The sequence below is a fragment of the Microtus pennsylvanicus genome, chromosome 21 (genome assembly GCF_037038515.1).
Source record: "Microtus pennsylvanicus isolate mMicPen1 chromosome 21, mMicPen1.hap1, whole genome shotgun sequence".
Classification (NCBI taxonomy): domain Eukaryota; kingdom Metazoa; phylum Chordata; class Mammalia; order Rodentia; family Cricetidae; genus Microtus; species Microtus pennsylvanicus.
The window spans coordinates 14,415,672-14,432,137 of NC_134599.1; the positions used below are offsets into that span (position 1 = coordinate 14,415,672).

General features: G+C 43.2%; 1 protein-coding gene across 11 annotated transcripts in view; it reads right to left on the reverse strand.

The window, feature by feature from the left end:
• Pde1c (phosphodiesterase 1C) overlaps positions 1–16,466 on the reverse strand; it is a 514,105-nt gene that overhangs the window by 256,521 nt on the left and 241,118 nt on the right. The window contains exons 1-2 of one of the 11 annotated variants that reach the window (XM_075955066.1): positions 13,306–13,484; positions 12,703–13,133 (exon numbers count right to left, since the gene is read on the reverse strand). The exons of 6 other annotated variants lie outside the window; for them this stretch is intronic. In XM_075955066.1, coding sequence (XP_075811181.1) covers positions 12,703–12,803 — 101 coding nt within the window. In that variant the 5' untranslated portion in view covers positions 12,804–13,133; positions 13,306–13,484. 4 more of the 11 variants (XM_075955070.1, XM_075955065.1, XM_075955069.1 and 1 more) reach the window with 4 other exon arrangements.

Sequence of the window (16,466 nt, forward strand, 5' to 3'; positions counted from 1 at the left end):
TCTTTCCAGTCAAATGCAGGAAAGGAGCTGGAAAAGAAACCCAGGTTATTCCTGGCCTTTTGTTTCTGAAGAACTTCAGCAGAATTCCTCCCTGACTCACCACTTGTGAGAATGCTATTGTTTTGGTTAATGGAGTTTACTTGAAATATGAGTCGTGGAAACCTGAAACAAGACAGCAAAATCTCACAGTTCACGTAGCTAGACTAAGCTGCTTTCAGAAAGAAGGACAGAAAGAAGTCCCTTGCTCTGGAATCTGCATTAAGCTGACGGTAGTGTGGAAGATGCAGAGCCCAAGAGGCAGCAGGCCATCTCCATGAGGCCAACCTGGGAAAGAACTCAACTTCCAAAAAGTCCCAAATCTGTGACAAGGAGCAAAGAAAATAGAAAATGACTTTGCTTGCATTTTCATAGCTGGGAGTTTCCAAAGCAAACAGGCAAAGCTTTGATCAAATGTAAGTAGCAAGTATTTCCAAAGTCAAGCACTCTATTTGGGAATGTCTTTCTAATGCCCAGGATAAGTGAGAATGATTAGACATTGATGTTAAATTATGGAGTGCCTGGTAGCACCTTACACTCTTCTCGAGTGTGTATCTGAGCAGAAGCCATATGGGTACCTCAAAAAAAAAGGAGCTTAATATTCCAACAAGTTTACTTTGAAAAAACAAAATATTCAGATTTCACTTTAGGTTGGCAGCAAGACACCACCCTGTTGGGCACAGTAATGTTGGGAGTTTGAGAAACTGGATACAGAGCCAGAAATAATAAGAAACATAATAAGAAATCAAACTCTGCCTTGGGTGTACCCTGCTTTTCTGGGAGAGCGTCTCCTAGTGGAAACAATCATGTTTTCATCCTTTCCTATGGAGACCACGGCACTGAGGACAGACAGGTGCAGCTTATCTTACTTCTCAGCCCTTGGTTCCCTCAAGGGGATAGAGAGTCAGACTTAGAGAGTCATGAAGTAGTTTAACTACATGTTTCCACAAGGCCAGATCACATGGATGTCCCGGTGGGAAAGTGGGCTGAGGGAGAAGGCACAAATGGCTGTGAAATGAGCCCAGACCAGACTGGCCATCTGATCCTTTGCTTTTGTTTTGTATTGGCATGCCTGGTGCAGACTGGAAAGAAGTGGGTAGAATCAGATACTTCTACTGAGCTCTTAACCCATTTGTATGAACCATCTCTGGGTTTGTGATAATGGACAGCCTTTGCATATTTCTCTTTCCTCTCGGTAGTTCATTTCCATAATGCACACATTAAAAACCTAGGTTTTTACAACTACATATCCTGATAGCCTTCTGGTCATTCGCATTTTGAATACCAAAATGCTGGTGAAGACACAAGTGAATTATTTTTCTCACACTTTCACTAAGTACCCAGAGGCACTGGTGAAAATGTCCCTTTTTAATTTTTATCACCTTTATTTATTTACTCATATGTAAGTATGTGGGAAATACACCCATGCAATAGTGCATGTGTGAACATCAGAGGAAAAATTGTGAGAATTAGGTCTCTTTTCCTATCACGTGGGTCTCAGAGATGAGCTACAAAATGAAATTCCATTTGCCCAAAGACTCGGGGCAAGACAAATATATAAATAACAAACATTGTATATACATATATATGTATATATATATGTAATAATGAACAATGTATAAAGTAAACAAAGGTTCACTTTAGCCTAGAGTAGCCCAATTGCTAGTAAAGAATCTTGAGCTTTGTTATTAGTTTCTAGATTTTTCTAGTGAGTTTTCTATGGGAGAAAAAAAATGTTCTTAGAACTCACGCACTCTAACTTAGACCAATTTTTAAAAAGGAGGGCTGTGGTCCTATTCAGGACAGACATCTCTCTCATATATAACATTCTAATATGATTGGTCAGATGAGATCAAATTCAAATGAAGGATAAAGTCACTTTACCTTTGTGACTTGAGGTTGGAGAGGGTTGAAGAGATGAATAGAAGGCTTATCTCAAAGGGGACTGTAAATAAGACAATCCATTAGCGAATGGATGCTGGGAGCATGTCCTCTGGCTAGTACTGGCCGGAGGGAAGATAATAATAATGTCAAAGGAGAAGCTAATATATTCCAAGGTAAAGAGCCTCCCAGGAAGCCTATGTGTAGCTACCAATTCACACAGTAACTCCACTGCGGCCCTTTTGTGTCTCCTGTAGTCTTTACACAAGTCAATCTCTTTATTGTTCTCCCCCACCAGACCCTCATCTGTCTGCAGACAGCTGGCTAGACAGAAATCCAACACCATTATGCGCGCCTGCTTCTCTCCTGATCCTGGGTCAACAACTCTAACTCTTAGATTACGAGAAGTCCCCAAATGAGACCTCTCCTCATAGAACGCTGAGATGTTCCCATGTTTGGAAGCAAGGCTTTTCAAACAGAGCAAGCCAAAAACCATAGCTAAGATCTCATTGCTCAAATCTGGGCAGAGAGCTCATGAGTGGCACCAAGGATAAGAACGGAAGGGCTTTTTAACAGAGGAAATAGAAAGTAAATGTCACGCTTGTGGAAATCTGGTAGCGTGGCTTGTTCATAAGTGATTCATATCTCTATCATATATTTACAAAACTTGCCGTGTAGTAAGTGCAGCAGAGTCGTGAGGAAAGAAACGGATTTCTGTAACCTCCTCCCTGGGAGCCTGGCTCCTACTTAAATAACATCCGTGATAAACATGAAAAGGGCACAGCCAATGTGGAGACAAACCCAAGGGGTTAAGACAAAGTCTCTCTCTTCATAGACACACCCCTACAATCAGGGAAGGGGTGGCTTTGGTTTGTGCTTCTAACTTCTATTTAGTTTTTCTCTCAGGTAGAGTTAGCCACAATGAAGGCTGCATATTCTGACTTTGGTCACAGACTCATGTCCCTAAGACTTTCTTGCCCACCCCTTGATACACCTGTCTCCCTACCCTTCCTCTCTCTCGTGGTCTTCATTAAAACCTGCTTTTTGCTCATATCCATTTCTGATTAAATTCCATTCAATCCTGTAGCTTCTTGGAGGCAGAGGGCCTTCCAATTTCCTCTAAGATATTTGCCTTTCTCTGGACACAATTCTGGAAATCTCAGGTTTAAAACAATGGCAAAATAAAGTGATTATCCAAAACATAGGGAGCTAGCAGATGGATTCCTTAGACCCATCCATTTTCTTCTACCAAGTGAAAGCACCAGACCCCTGGAACCAAGTAGCCTTTGGTTCTGACTTCACTGAAACCATGTCAAACTGGTAGTTCAAAAGTTCTTTCACTTTTGGAAAACGGCTCATTTCCTACAGAGGTTTTAAGGACAAGTTGAGGGGGCTAAACAATGTTCATTATAATCAATATCTGATAAATGATTCTTATATTTCAAACTGAGTATACGAGACCATAGTAATGAAGGTGCATCTTGTTCCTCAGTTTGCAGGCAGGGTCTATGACAACAATCACTCAGGACTGGAACATTACTGAATAAAATCTATTTCGCTGAGCTTAAGCTGCAGGCATTACAGAAGCCTTCACAGTCATCCTTATGACAGAGTCAGAGAGAGGGAGTGAGTCGCATGACATCACTCAGACCTTTAGAGACACACGTAGGGGGTATTGCTCATAGATCAACTCTCACGTAAAAGTGTTGAATTACTGAGCCATAACTTAAGATGAATCCACATTTGGTATGGAAAAGATGATCACATTCAAACATGAAATCAGTCAGGAAAAAGTCACCATTTCTGAGAGTGCTAAGTACATAGATAATTGGGAAAAATGGAGGATTGGACTGATACATGCGACCTGTCCACATGAGCAGAATGCGCTTGGAAAATACTGATTAAACCACATCAAAAAGCATAAAGCACCACAGAATCAACTGCAAAAATTCACAACCAACTTTTGGCTGTTTTTTTATATAATTAAAAAAAAAGCAAAGTAACAACAACAGCAACAAAAAAGACAGGCAGAGAAGCAGAGAAAATGTTGGGGATATTAGTCTAAGTTTGGACTAAGACATAGGTGGAAGTAGTAGCTTTCAAAGAGTCATCTCTCACATCCACCTGTGTTAGGTGTGTCTCCAGAATACAGGAAGTATTCTGGTTATTTAAGAGTTTGGGTTGATTGGATTCTGGATAAATTAGATTACTCAGAATCCATTGGGCTTATACACCACCAGACCCCTTCACAGTGTGCTGCGTGCAGGGTTTCAGGGCTCACTTGCCTGGGTCTTGCCCTGTAGTTCTCAGAATGTGCCTGATAACAGTCTCCTCCTTCCACTTCCTGGGTCAAAATCCCTCATAGCCTTTAGAATACTAGAAAGGACCCTGCCTTCCTCCAGGCTTCTGTCTCTACTCCATACCTGTGTTTGGGTGGGGATTATACCTAACGGTCAGTATAGATAGATTACTATAGATTTTCAAACAAGGCTATGTGCTGTGGTTACAGTCTGCATTTTAATGTTATTTTGAACAAGAAAATGCCAATAAGAAATTATATACAAATCTCGATTTCCTGTCTCCTATGTTAGACTAGCTAAGCCACCGGTCTTCGGTGTATTGTCTCTTATTGTGGCATCTACAGTTCAGACACACAGGTTTTCTTCTTACCTTGTTGGGCTGTATGTTATGTAACTGATCTAGTTCTTTTTTTCAATCTGCAGACTCACTTACCAATTCCTCATGCTCGCACTATCACTCCCATGATGCTCTTGAATTGCCTCATATTCAGTACATCCAAAAGTGACCTCATCACCTGTGTTCCCCATTCAACCTGTTCTTGCCCCCCACTGAGCCTGCAAATCCACACCTGAAAACATGCACAGGACCTCAGAGATTCTTCCCTAAATGAAAAACACCTAGAGATCAAGGTAAAAACTGGCTTTGTCCTTACCCCCATATTCAAGCCATGTGGGGCAAAATGCCCCCAAAGTCCTCTGATCTCACTGTTCAGACAATGGTTTCCTGTGCTAACACTGGAAGATGGAGCTGGATCTGGCCCTCCACTGGGTGGCCAGACTACAGTCTTCCCCTTCTCTGTGCCATAGTACCTTGTCCCACATTCCCTTTCCACAGAAGTGTCCATTTCTGAGAAACTGGCCTTGAATTCCTTCACACACTCTTCCTCGATACTTTTACTAACTAATGTCAACTTCGTGTTTCAGACTGAATTTTACTTCTCCAAGAGTCTTCTCCTAGTCCGAGACCTGGCTTGAATCCTCCTAACCATTTTGATAGCATCCTTTCTCTCTCTGTGACACTCATTAGTGTAAACTGCTATTTCTGAAAATCTTGCTAACAGTTTTCTCTGTCTTTAGACTGAACATCCACTCAGAGGGGAAAGCCTTTGCCTCATTGCCTAGTAAATTCCTGTGACCAGGCACACAGCGATGAGGAAATGTTTTCTAAGTTGAATGGGTAACCGCTGAGTTCTCTACAGAAAGATGAATGAAAACCAGCGACTATGACTTTCAATTTCATGTCTTAATTGAATTACTCTCTAGCTTTCTCATAATTTTACTATGTAGAAAATCTTCACATTGTGCTCATTAAGGTTCATTAGTTTTGTTTAATAACAGCTGTCAAGAGGACTTTAAATAAAGAACACTCTCCAATAAAAGCCTGAATAATGCTAATTCCTTACATAAATTAAGTATTCTTTCTCCAAAAATAGTGGTCGTTTGCTGCGAAATGCACCTTTTATTACTAATATCAAATGGTGGTGGCCATCCTCAAAGTTGTCACAGGCTGTTTTATATGCCTCATCAATGATCTTAGTCAATCCTCAAAAATTTGTAATGGAGGTCTTGGATGACCTCTCCATCCATATACAGAAACCAAAGAAGGCATTTTTCTACACACACACACACACACACGCACACACACACACGCACACACACACACGCACACACACAATATCATGACAGAACACTAGAGCTGGAATACAGAAACCTCTATGCTTAGGGCTGCTTCCCAACTGACAGAGTCATGCGCAAGTCTTGGACAAAATAATATGCACACCGCTGCCAAATATTGGGCTATAATTAGCTAATAAGTCAGCACAAATAACTCACGATAAGAAGCAATGACGTACCATTAAATAGTATTAGGATTCGAGCGCAGAAAACGCACTCTAAATGCGAGACTCTAGCCTCGTACTTGGTTCTCACCACTTCCTCCTCCGGTGTACACGGAGACTTCTTTTCCAAGTACCTGCTTTATTAGCAAGAGAAAGGTACTCTGAACCTGGCATTCGGGATCAGTATCACTCACTTAGCATCTAGCTATTGCCCTCTCTTTTAGTGTTGTTGTTTTTTTAACATTTAACATTTTAACATAAGAACTTTCTGGAACTTGAACAAGGCATCTCAAACCTATAATCCCAGCACTTTGAAGGCTGAAACAGAAAGATAAGACATTCACAGCCAGTTTCAGCTATGCATTGAGTTCCAGGCCACCCTAGGATATGTAAGACACTTTAAAAAAAAATCCTTTCTGGCCACTGTAACTAGACTATTAAGTTTTATGAGGGCAGGGCTTTCCTTCTGATATCCTCACCTCACCCTCCTAAACTAGAAAGGTCAGGCCCAGGAAAAATGTGCTGAACCACCTGCCATTTTCAGTTGATAAGATACTTGGAGGACCCACTCATACACGGAATACATGGTCTGGGGAAAAGAAACAACACAAATTTAACTAGTTCTAGAATGGCTTCTCTGAGGACCCTTGGATCAGGGTTCTCTTCTCTGGGTTACTTACTTGAGTGGCTTTGACTCAGAGTCAAGACTCTCAGAAACATAGCTCCAAGTCCAAGTTCCCTCCATATATATTCCATCCTGTAATAACCAACAGCTACTGGGACTTCCCAGAGGCCACCAGGTCAACACAACCACACTCAAAGTGAGCATTCTTATCTAAGGGCATCCCAAAGCCTTGGCACCAAATTCCCCAGCATACCCAAGCCAGAACAGACTCAGAGGGAATTTCTCCTTCTCTTGCTCTGTTCTAAACCCAAGTGTCATCAATTCTCATCTCCAGTGTACACTTCAGTGCAAGCATCGTCCCAACTGCTCTCGTGATCTCCAGTCTCACCTCTAAGCTCTCTCCTATGCTTCACCCAGAGTTATCAACCTGAAATTCAAATCTTCTTGTATCACTCAGGAGCTTCAAATACATCAACAATTCCTTATAACTGAGAAGATAAAATATCACCTCTTTTCAAAACAAACAAAAAAGATTTCCCTGTACGGTATAAAAGTGGCAAGAACATAACTTTTTATTAAGTAGTGCAATGTATTCAAATATTCACTTTTTTGAACCATAGTTATGTTTAATAAAAAGTAATATTGTCAATTCCATGTTGCTCCCTGGTCCATGTTTTCTTTTCTGACATCATGTCTCACTCCTTAATGCACCTGTACCTTTGTGGCCATCGACCACGCCATTCCTGAATTCTCTCTATCCCTCACTACACTCCATGAGCCGCACGAGCATGCCACCCACCTTTGAAAGGAAGAAGTTAATGGTGTTCTCTTCTGCAGTGACTTGGGAGTTTTCTGTCCAGTAGCTCCATGTTAGTAACAGCACAGAGATCCCAGAGTGACCAGGGTTTTGAGAATTATCAATATAAGATAAGCAAAGAGAAGCTCACTAGGTTTCACACCTACGTCTTTTAACGAATACACGAAGCCTTGCCAGAAGCCCAGGGAAGCAATTCAAAACTCAGGACAAGCTTATCCTGGGCTAAATCAATGGCTTCTTCTGTGCCCCACATTTTGCAACAGGTTTCCCCACACTGTTGTCAAAAGGTTGTTATCAATAAAAGGAATTTTTCCTTGTATTTTTAAGGGCCTCCCCTATGTGAAAGGCGGGGCAGAGGTACTCTCCCTGCATCCCCTCTAGTTACATTCATCACTCTGGGTATTGGCGCCAGTCTCTCCACGACCTGTTAAGGTCAGATAGGAATCTTTATTCACTTTTGCATACCAGAGCATGGCAAAGGGGCTGGCACTTAACAGACATTCAGTAAATGTTAGCTTGGCAGCTCCATGTTTCCCAAACACTAATTACGCTGTTTAAAAATTCAGATGAGCATAAAGAAAATGTGCTTAGGCCAAATCAGCAAATGCAAGCGCCTAGCTATCTTCGCCCAGGGCTTGCTCCCCCTCTTCCAAAGATCTGTGAAGTGTCAGGGAAGAATGTTTTAGAAAAGGCAAACCTAAAACAACCTAGGCACAAGAGAACCTAACTGTTCCATGCAGCTGGGACAGTCCGCAACAGCAGGACAATAGCTGCAGGGAGCAAATCCAGGGATCCCCATGCTACCTTTCCGTGCCTGCTTCTCCCTGGAGCTTGGCTTGTTGTTGTCTAGCAAAGAAAATCCTTTTCACGAAGATAACAGGAAATGAATCATGGTAGTCACCAGAAACATCCACCATTAATCTCCTGGAGCCAATATGGATTGTCAACAAGGGACCCCATGTTCCTGTTTGAGATCTGTGCTTATTGAGACCTAGGCTTTACAACTCAGGCTACAGCAGCCCAGCCCTATAATGGGGTTCAGGAAACAGAGTGGGACACAATCCCTGATACCATGTTAAGGGAGAGGGAACTCTGTGCTGGAGAGAAAAAAAAATAGCCTCCCTAATTTACTAACGCAGGAACCATTTACCTGCCTTTATATCCATAAATTATTTTAAACAATGCAATAAATATAACATAGAGCATTGCATAACCATAAAAATTTATTATACTGCCTCATGGTTGGGCAAGATGAAAGCAAGGCTAAAACATTATAATTTTTTATAAATTGGCAAATGCCAAGGAATAAGTGAAATGTGTCCTCTTACATTCACTTAAAACCAAGTGCAGCATAGGAACACCTTCTTGTCATTGTGGGGCGATTTGGCAACAGAAAAACTCTTGGTCAGGACCCAAGGCGCTGGTCATGACTCACTTGCTCAAACTTCAGCAGCCACGAGGTCTCTCATATCATCATAGCATAAAGATATCCTACACTTACCAATGGCAGAGCCATTGTCAACAAGGTTACTTGGAGTGTTGCCTTAGAATTCCCTGTCTATTCCTACAGAGCAAGGAAATGTGCCAACAGCCCTTGCGTACAACTGGAGTTTATGGGAATGTCAGCGAGGCTATTCTCAGTTGAACACACAGACAGCAACCCACAGACACATTGGCTTATGAAAGCTGGGTGTGCAACATTCGCTCCTTCTGACTCAGAGCACTATGAACCTTTGTGTACGAGGTAGTAGAACTGCAGAAGGCTAAAGAGCTTAAGTCACTTGTAGACCGTCTCCACTGGCATGCATCTCTTTATGTACAGAGATTCAACTCTAGTCGTAGATGCCTCCATTGCTGTAACTGCAGCTAGGGCCGATGATGTTTAAGACAGTTTCCAATGTTTCATGAACTGTTTGTGCAGTGACAATACTGTAAAGTTGGGCTAAGAGTTTTGTCTAATTCTCTCCTTGAGAAACAAACAAAATTAATCTAATTTTCATGAAAGTGTGGATAATTTGCCATGTAAAAGGACGAGCCAGTGAGCAAAATGAACAAGAGAAAAAAAATCTCCTTTGAGGAACTTATATTCTAGATCGAGAGGCAGACAATAAACATCTCAAATGAATGAACACTAATCAGATGGAAATGAGGGACAGAGAGACATAGCAGAGGGGCCCGTGGAGCTGAGATGGAGAGTGGCTTATCCTCTGGATTACTTCTGGTGCCTTCTTTGCAGACAGCAGACTCAGCAACCTCTCTGCAGTTGGTAAGGACCACTCCTCCGCAGTACAGAAGAGGGCGGTATGATGGGGACAGTCCGAACTTCAGAAAACAAAAGCATGGGATTCATCCATCCCTGGGTCAGAGCCTTGCACATCTTACAGAGTTCTGACCCAAGTTTAGACAATGACGCTCCTTAAACCTGTCCCCTGCTAACTCGAAGGACAATGTGTTGAAGGCTGGGGCAAGTACATATTTGCCTTCATTTTGCATATTAAAATGTTCACACTGTAGTCGTTCTGCTTTCGCCATCTATTGCTTGATACGTCTATGTACACTGGAGAAAAAGCAAGGACAAGATACACAAAATATCTGTCCTGGTGAGTCCTGTACCCTAATGTAGGAGAAAAAAAATCTGCCCATAAATCAACCAGGAGAGAAACTGTCATCAAGATGACAGAACACTAGGCAATCCAGAGCTCACATAGTTCTCGCCGGTCAAAAGAAATCTCTGACCACCTGTGTTTACTTAGAAAGCCCTGACTGTAAGAGCATCGGGGTAATAAAGGGATATGGAAATCCTACTATGGCTATTGGCTCTTTCTAAAAGCAGCTTCCTTTCTCTTGCTGACAGTCTGCTGTGTGAACAAATGCACGCACACACACACACACACACACACACACACACACACACACGTCTCCCAGGGATTTCCATGGTGTAGATTATAAGGTATTATCCCGAGTTGTGGAAATGAGTATATGACTTGATTGTAAGACTCTTAGCAGCTCTCCCAGAAACTGCTGCTTTGATAAAATAAATAAATTGATACACAAATAAGTAAATCAGTGTGGTAGGATGAATGGGAATAGAATCAGCACAGTATTTTCTTTCTTAGAAAGTGTATTATAGCAATAAATAACTTTCGAGTTGTAAAGTGTAAGAGTTCAGAGGGTTGCTGCTGAGCAAAAGGTTCTCCTCAGGGGAGGTGGGAAGAGGAATTAGAAAAGGCACACTGGGTGAAGAACCAATTCACACCTTCTAAGGCACCGGAGGACTGGGCAAACTCAAAAGACTGGAACACCCAGCTGTGGCTATATCACACATCACACCTCCACACTCCGAGGAGTGAACATCCAGCTGTGGCTATAACACACATCACATTTCAACACTGGGAGGAGTGAACATCCAGCTGTGGCTATATCACACATCACACCTCCACACTCCGAGGAGTGAACATCCAGCTGTGGCTATATCACACTTCACACCTCAACACTCAGAGGAGTGAAAGCTCTCAAACAGGAAACTGAGAAAGCCAAAAGACGGGGCAGTGTGAAGCTAAATGCTTCTCACACAAGTTTCCACCTGAGCTATGCTGATCTAGCCAAATGCTATCCCTAGCCTCGGTGGCTTTGTGGGATGGTTTTAGCTCTTACAAGCAGCTAAAAGAAACAGTTCTGGAGAAGTGGGCACGAGTCCCTCTGGCTGGGAAGGCAAGAGCGCCAGCCTAACCCAGCTTTCGCTGTGCACACCTCAGGCTCAGGTTTTGTGGACACAACAAACATTCCGTGTGTGGCCCAGTGTGACAAGCTTATCACTCAGGACATTGAACACGAGCTTCCTGTAAACACAGTTCTGAAAGGGCTTCCACACAAGCCACCTAAGCGGTCAAGAGTCTGCCAGCCAGGGACCAGCTATCCAGGTAAGCTTATAGTCTCCACTCACATGGGCCTCACGAGTCAAAAAAAGCAAATTCCTTGGCATGGTGTCCTACAAAATCAATGAGAGTGGACTAGCTTCCATTGCAAGTAGAATGCTTTTTATAAAGTACAGCCCTGGATAGAGACCCTTAAAAGAAACGAACACAACTTTACTGTCTCCCCTCGGTTATTCTGAATATCCTGTCAGGATGTGGTCTCTCCTATGATGAACTCAAATCAGTACCTTCCTTATTTGTTTGGCTTTTGATTCTTGAATGTGTATGCAGGCTTTCAAATGCAATAATGGCAGATACATGGCAAGGAGCTGTTTTCTCTCACTGCGGTTGTTAAGTGCAGGAAACCTACAGAAGGTTTTTTAAAATTATACTAGATCCCGGAACTCAAATATCTGATACGGTTAAGCGTCTATGCTGTGAACAGCATCAATGGGAGCTGATACGGTTAAGCGTCTATGCTGTGGACAGCATCAGTGGGATCTGTGTGTCGGCTGAGGAGCAATCGCTCCAGGCTGAAACCATCAATCTCACTCATTGTTTAGGAATGTTTTTTTAAAAAAAGAAAAATATACTCTAAAGTCACTTCTGTCCTCAGCAAGTAAACCAGAAAGAATGTAGTGAAGCTACTGAGCTCTCCAGGTATCTGCCCACGTAGAATTCTGGACACTGGGTTAAGAAGAAGCACCCTCTGTGCTGTTCCGATGTATATCTGATGTGCACTTTCTCTGAAACAGTCTACGCTTCTCATAAACATTCTGCCAGGGGGATTCCGAAGAGAGTATCAGAACCAATAGTTCTCTAGGAGTCAGCCAGGGAAAGTCAGTCAGCAAAGGGAATTACCAACAAGATAGCATTTGACTCTGAACAGCTACTAGGTAGGGTATTGGATGATCCACCAACATTTGGCAAACAGTCTACAAAGAAAATTGTTTTTTAATTAAGAGTTCCTCATCAAAGTCCCCAAACTTTTCTCCCGGGGCAAATGGACCAGAAACATCTACTTGTACTACAAGTGTCTACTCTTGAGGGTATGCCCAGCCCCTTCCCAAAGGAAGCATGACTTAGAGTCAGCAAAGCCCTGGGAAGGAAAAGCAGCCCTCCATGCCTTAGAAGGCATGATCCCTGACTGCAGTTTACAGAGACAGTTGTGGAACCTCCACTGCTCAGTGCAAGGGACAAGCAATAGGCATAAGAAGGGGCAACGGTGCACATGCAGTCAAATGGGGCTGAGAGAGGAAAAGAAGGCAGAGAAGTCAGTAGGTTTACTTACAGCCCGCGGAGCCGAAGCCAGATTTTCTCAATCTGCTCAGGTTGCAGGTGTTTCAGAGAGTTGCTCTCGAATTCTTCAATTTCCTTGGTGGGAGACTCCATCGCTGCAGGTTCTCACTGGGGATGAAGTGGGGGAGAGTTTGTGTAGTTCCTTCCTGGCCTCCTCTCCTCTCTGGGTCCAGCCCAGCAAGTCTTTCCGTCACTTTGTCACTTCCCCTGCAGCGTCCCCTGAGATGGCTCAGAGAGGGCTCGGATCGCAGGGGACTCCAGCCCCAGGTGCGCCCTGGAGGCAGCCGCGGAAACCAGCCATGATGCCCGCTACTGCCAGGGACACGGATAGGAACTGTGCTGTGCGTCGGTCCAGAAAGCAACCTCGGGTCTGTTCAGGTTCTTTTTCTCCTTAAACAAAGGCACGGAAGCTCCCGGCGGCCCCTGGAAGATTTGGAGGCAAAGGGAGAGCTGGGTGGTAAGGAGTGGCGAAGAAAGTGAGGAGCTGAGTGGAGTAGGCTGAGCCTGAGCTCCGGGATGAGCCTCGGGGTGCTCAGACCCCTGCCCGGCTCCACCCTGCGCCCCGCCTGCCCCGCCTCTGTCGCCTCTCACTTACCAGCAAGCCTTGCTGACAAGCAAGAACTGACAAGTGAGAAAAGTCGTCTGTCAGCGCCGGGCTAGGGACAGGGCTGGCACCCTGGGTGAGGAGGGAGGGGACACCATTGTCAGCAGGGCAGGACCTCCACACCTGCCCCAGCTGGCAGCATTCGGCCATCTAGCCCTATGCCCCACAATGATGGCTGCCCGGCCGCACTGCATAAAGAACAGGGCTCCGAGCCCCGAGGAAGCGAAGTCTGGAGCTTCTCCGCACAAAGCCCTGGTGTTTTCTTACTAATGGGATTGATTCATATTCATATTCTCTCTCTCTCTTTCTCTCTCTCCCTCTGCCTCAAAAACACAAATATTACAACAGTAGAGTTTCTTCAAACAATGCCACACGCCTCCTAGGCGTCTCTGCTGGGCGCTGGCTAGGCAGCTGTTGACTTTGGCAGTCTGTCAGCTCCACACAGCTGCACCACACCGCTAGATAGTCCCCTTGGTCACGCACAATGTCAATAACATAATTGCCCAGCAGAATGGAACCAGGTTGGAGGGCGCAAAGGATCTAAGGTTAAGGGATCAACTAAAAGGTGAGAACAACTTTTCATTGGTCAAAGTTGAGTTCCATTCATGTGACATTGGCAAAGAAATAAAATGATGGTATCTACCGTCTACTTGCTCATCCATTTCGTAATTAGCAGTCATTTTTCCAGTCGTTGGTCATGTACTCTAGCAAAGATACCTAGCTAGATCAGAAAAAAAAAAGTGTCCCCCTCACCTGTCCCAGATTCAAAAATCACTCCATTGGTCCAGTCTTAAAGGTGTTGAGGAAGTTCATCTTCAATGAGGTAAAGCATTATTTTTTATTTATTTTTGATTTTTTGAGACAGGGTTTCTCTATAGCTTTAGAGCCTGTCCTGGCACTAGCTCTTGTAGACCAGGCTAGCCTCGAACTTACAGAGATCTGCTGCCTCTGCCTCCCAAGTGCCGTGATTAAAGGCATGCACCACCACCACCGGCTGAAGTAAAGCGTTATTGCTAGGCAAAAACAACATTAAACGGCTGCTATATATTAAAGTGAAGGTCATTTACTTGAAAAATATGATTACTTAATCAAATTCACCCAGTTGAGAACAGTGACTTGGGAAATGATATGCCAAAAAGGGAAATATTTTGGCAACTTGTTTGGGGCTAAAAGACAGAACTGTGGTCCTCAAATATGGTGTTTCCATTAGCTCCTGTGCCTCAAGTGGCCGAATGTCCAAATTCAGATATGCTGTAACCATACCGGTAGCAAGGGCTGTGCTTAGTACAGGAAACTTCTTCTGTCCAGTGCTGTGCTAAGTACAGGAAACTGCCTTTGTCTAAGCACTGTGCTAAGTACAGGAAATTGCTTTGTCTAAGCACTGTGCTAAGGGCTCTCGGTGCACACACGACTCTGTGGGTCAGATATTATCCCCCCTTTACAAAAGAAAATGGAAGCAGTGGGAAGTTACCTGTTAGGAAGAGAACCAAGCAGCCAGAGTTGGAGTTGATCCTTGTCCGCATAAATGTCCCTGTCCCAACATCACATTCTCGGCATGTTCAAAGTGACAAATTTAAGTAAATAAATGTCCCATGTCCCTTCCACCTGCACAGTCCTTTGAAATCATGTGGAGGACTTAGACAGGAAGGCAGATTTACTAGGTTTGATTAGGTCAAAGGAAGCCAATTTCAGAAGGAAAACGAACGTGGTTTCATTACTATCTAGCAGATAGGAGAAGAGACAAGAAAAACTTACTAAAAAGACAAGATTCTGTGTTATGTTAGAGATTTTTAAAGTTATGTGTCTATGAGAAAATTGATAGCATATATAAATTGGCCTTATTTTAGGCCAGTGATGATTTTTAAAACTGGAAGTGTCCTGAAAGGTAATTTAATTTCATTATTCTCAAAGTTTTTTAATCAATAGAATATTTCAAATAACATCTATCTTAAAAGAGATTCCAATGTATTCCTTAACTTCAAAACATGAAGATGGAGTCACTCTTGTTGTCTGGGTACAAGGAGTTCTTAGTTCTCTGTTCACTCTGTCTCTCTTGTCTCTCAGCTTGTTACCTGGCCAACCACTTCACAGACGTGAAAACTGAAGGAACTCAGGAATCCTTGCCTCCTAGCTCCCTGTCAGCCTCTCTAACCACAGTAGGAAATCTGTCTTACTTGACAAGTTCGTGTTTTCTGGGGCTTGTTTAGCCAACGGAAAGGCAGAATGCTGGGCAGTGGCAGCAGCATGCTGGATCACGATTTCTAGGGACATTATGTTTGGAAGCAAGCAAATAAACAGATGCAAACTGACCCAGAAACAAAGGTTTGGAAGCTGTAATGCTGCTCACAACTTCACATGGGAGGCTTATTTCTAAAGTGACTTCCTGATTCAGCTGCTTGGTCAGATTCTAGAAAAGTCTCACGTAAGCAAATATTACTAAATACACTCACACGAGCATCCAAAAACAAATATATATGAATTGCATCACATGCACGCATTTTTATGTACATGCAGAGAGCCAAAAACTTAAAACATTCCCCCTAGTATTTATGCAGTAACCTAGCCCGAGTCCGACCAACATGTGCACTAACAACATGCTGTACCATCAAATATTAGAAACCTACCAAACTTTTTTATCCCAAACAGAGTTCAAAGAGAGATTGGATGAATTTTTGTCAGGTGGGCAGCCAAACTTCCGTAGGCATGTGGAATGACCTCTCAAATGCCTTTCATCTCTAAGATCTGGTAATCATAACCATAGCACATAGCAGTTATTGCGAACTATCATCTGCCAAGCAGCTTGCTAAGCATGTCACAGGTTGGTTCATACACTCCTTAGCACATACTTCTATATAAAATTAACACTACATTGAGATTCCATCTCACCCCTGTTAGAATGGCAAGCATTGAGACAATAAATAAAAACAATGGATAGTAAGAAAGAAGAGGAAAAAGAACCCTAATATACAGTCACCAGGAAATTTCGTATGGAGGTCCCTCAAAAAGAACTACTCCGTGAGCTGGTTGCACTATTTCTGAGCATTTACCTGAAAGACTGAAGTCAACATCGCACACAGATATTTGCACATCTTTTTTATGGCCCTATCCGTAAGAGCTAAGTTTATGACCAGCCTAGGAGTCCATCAGCAGAG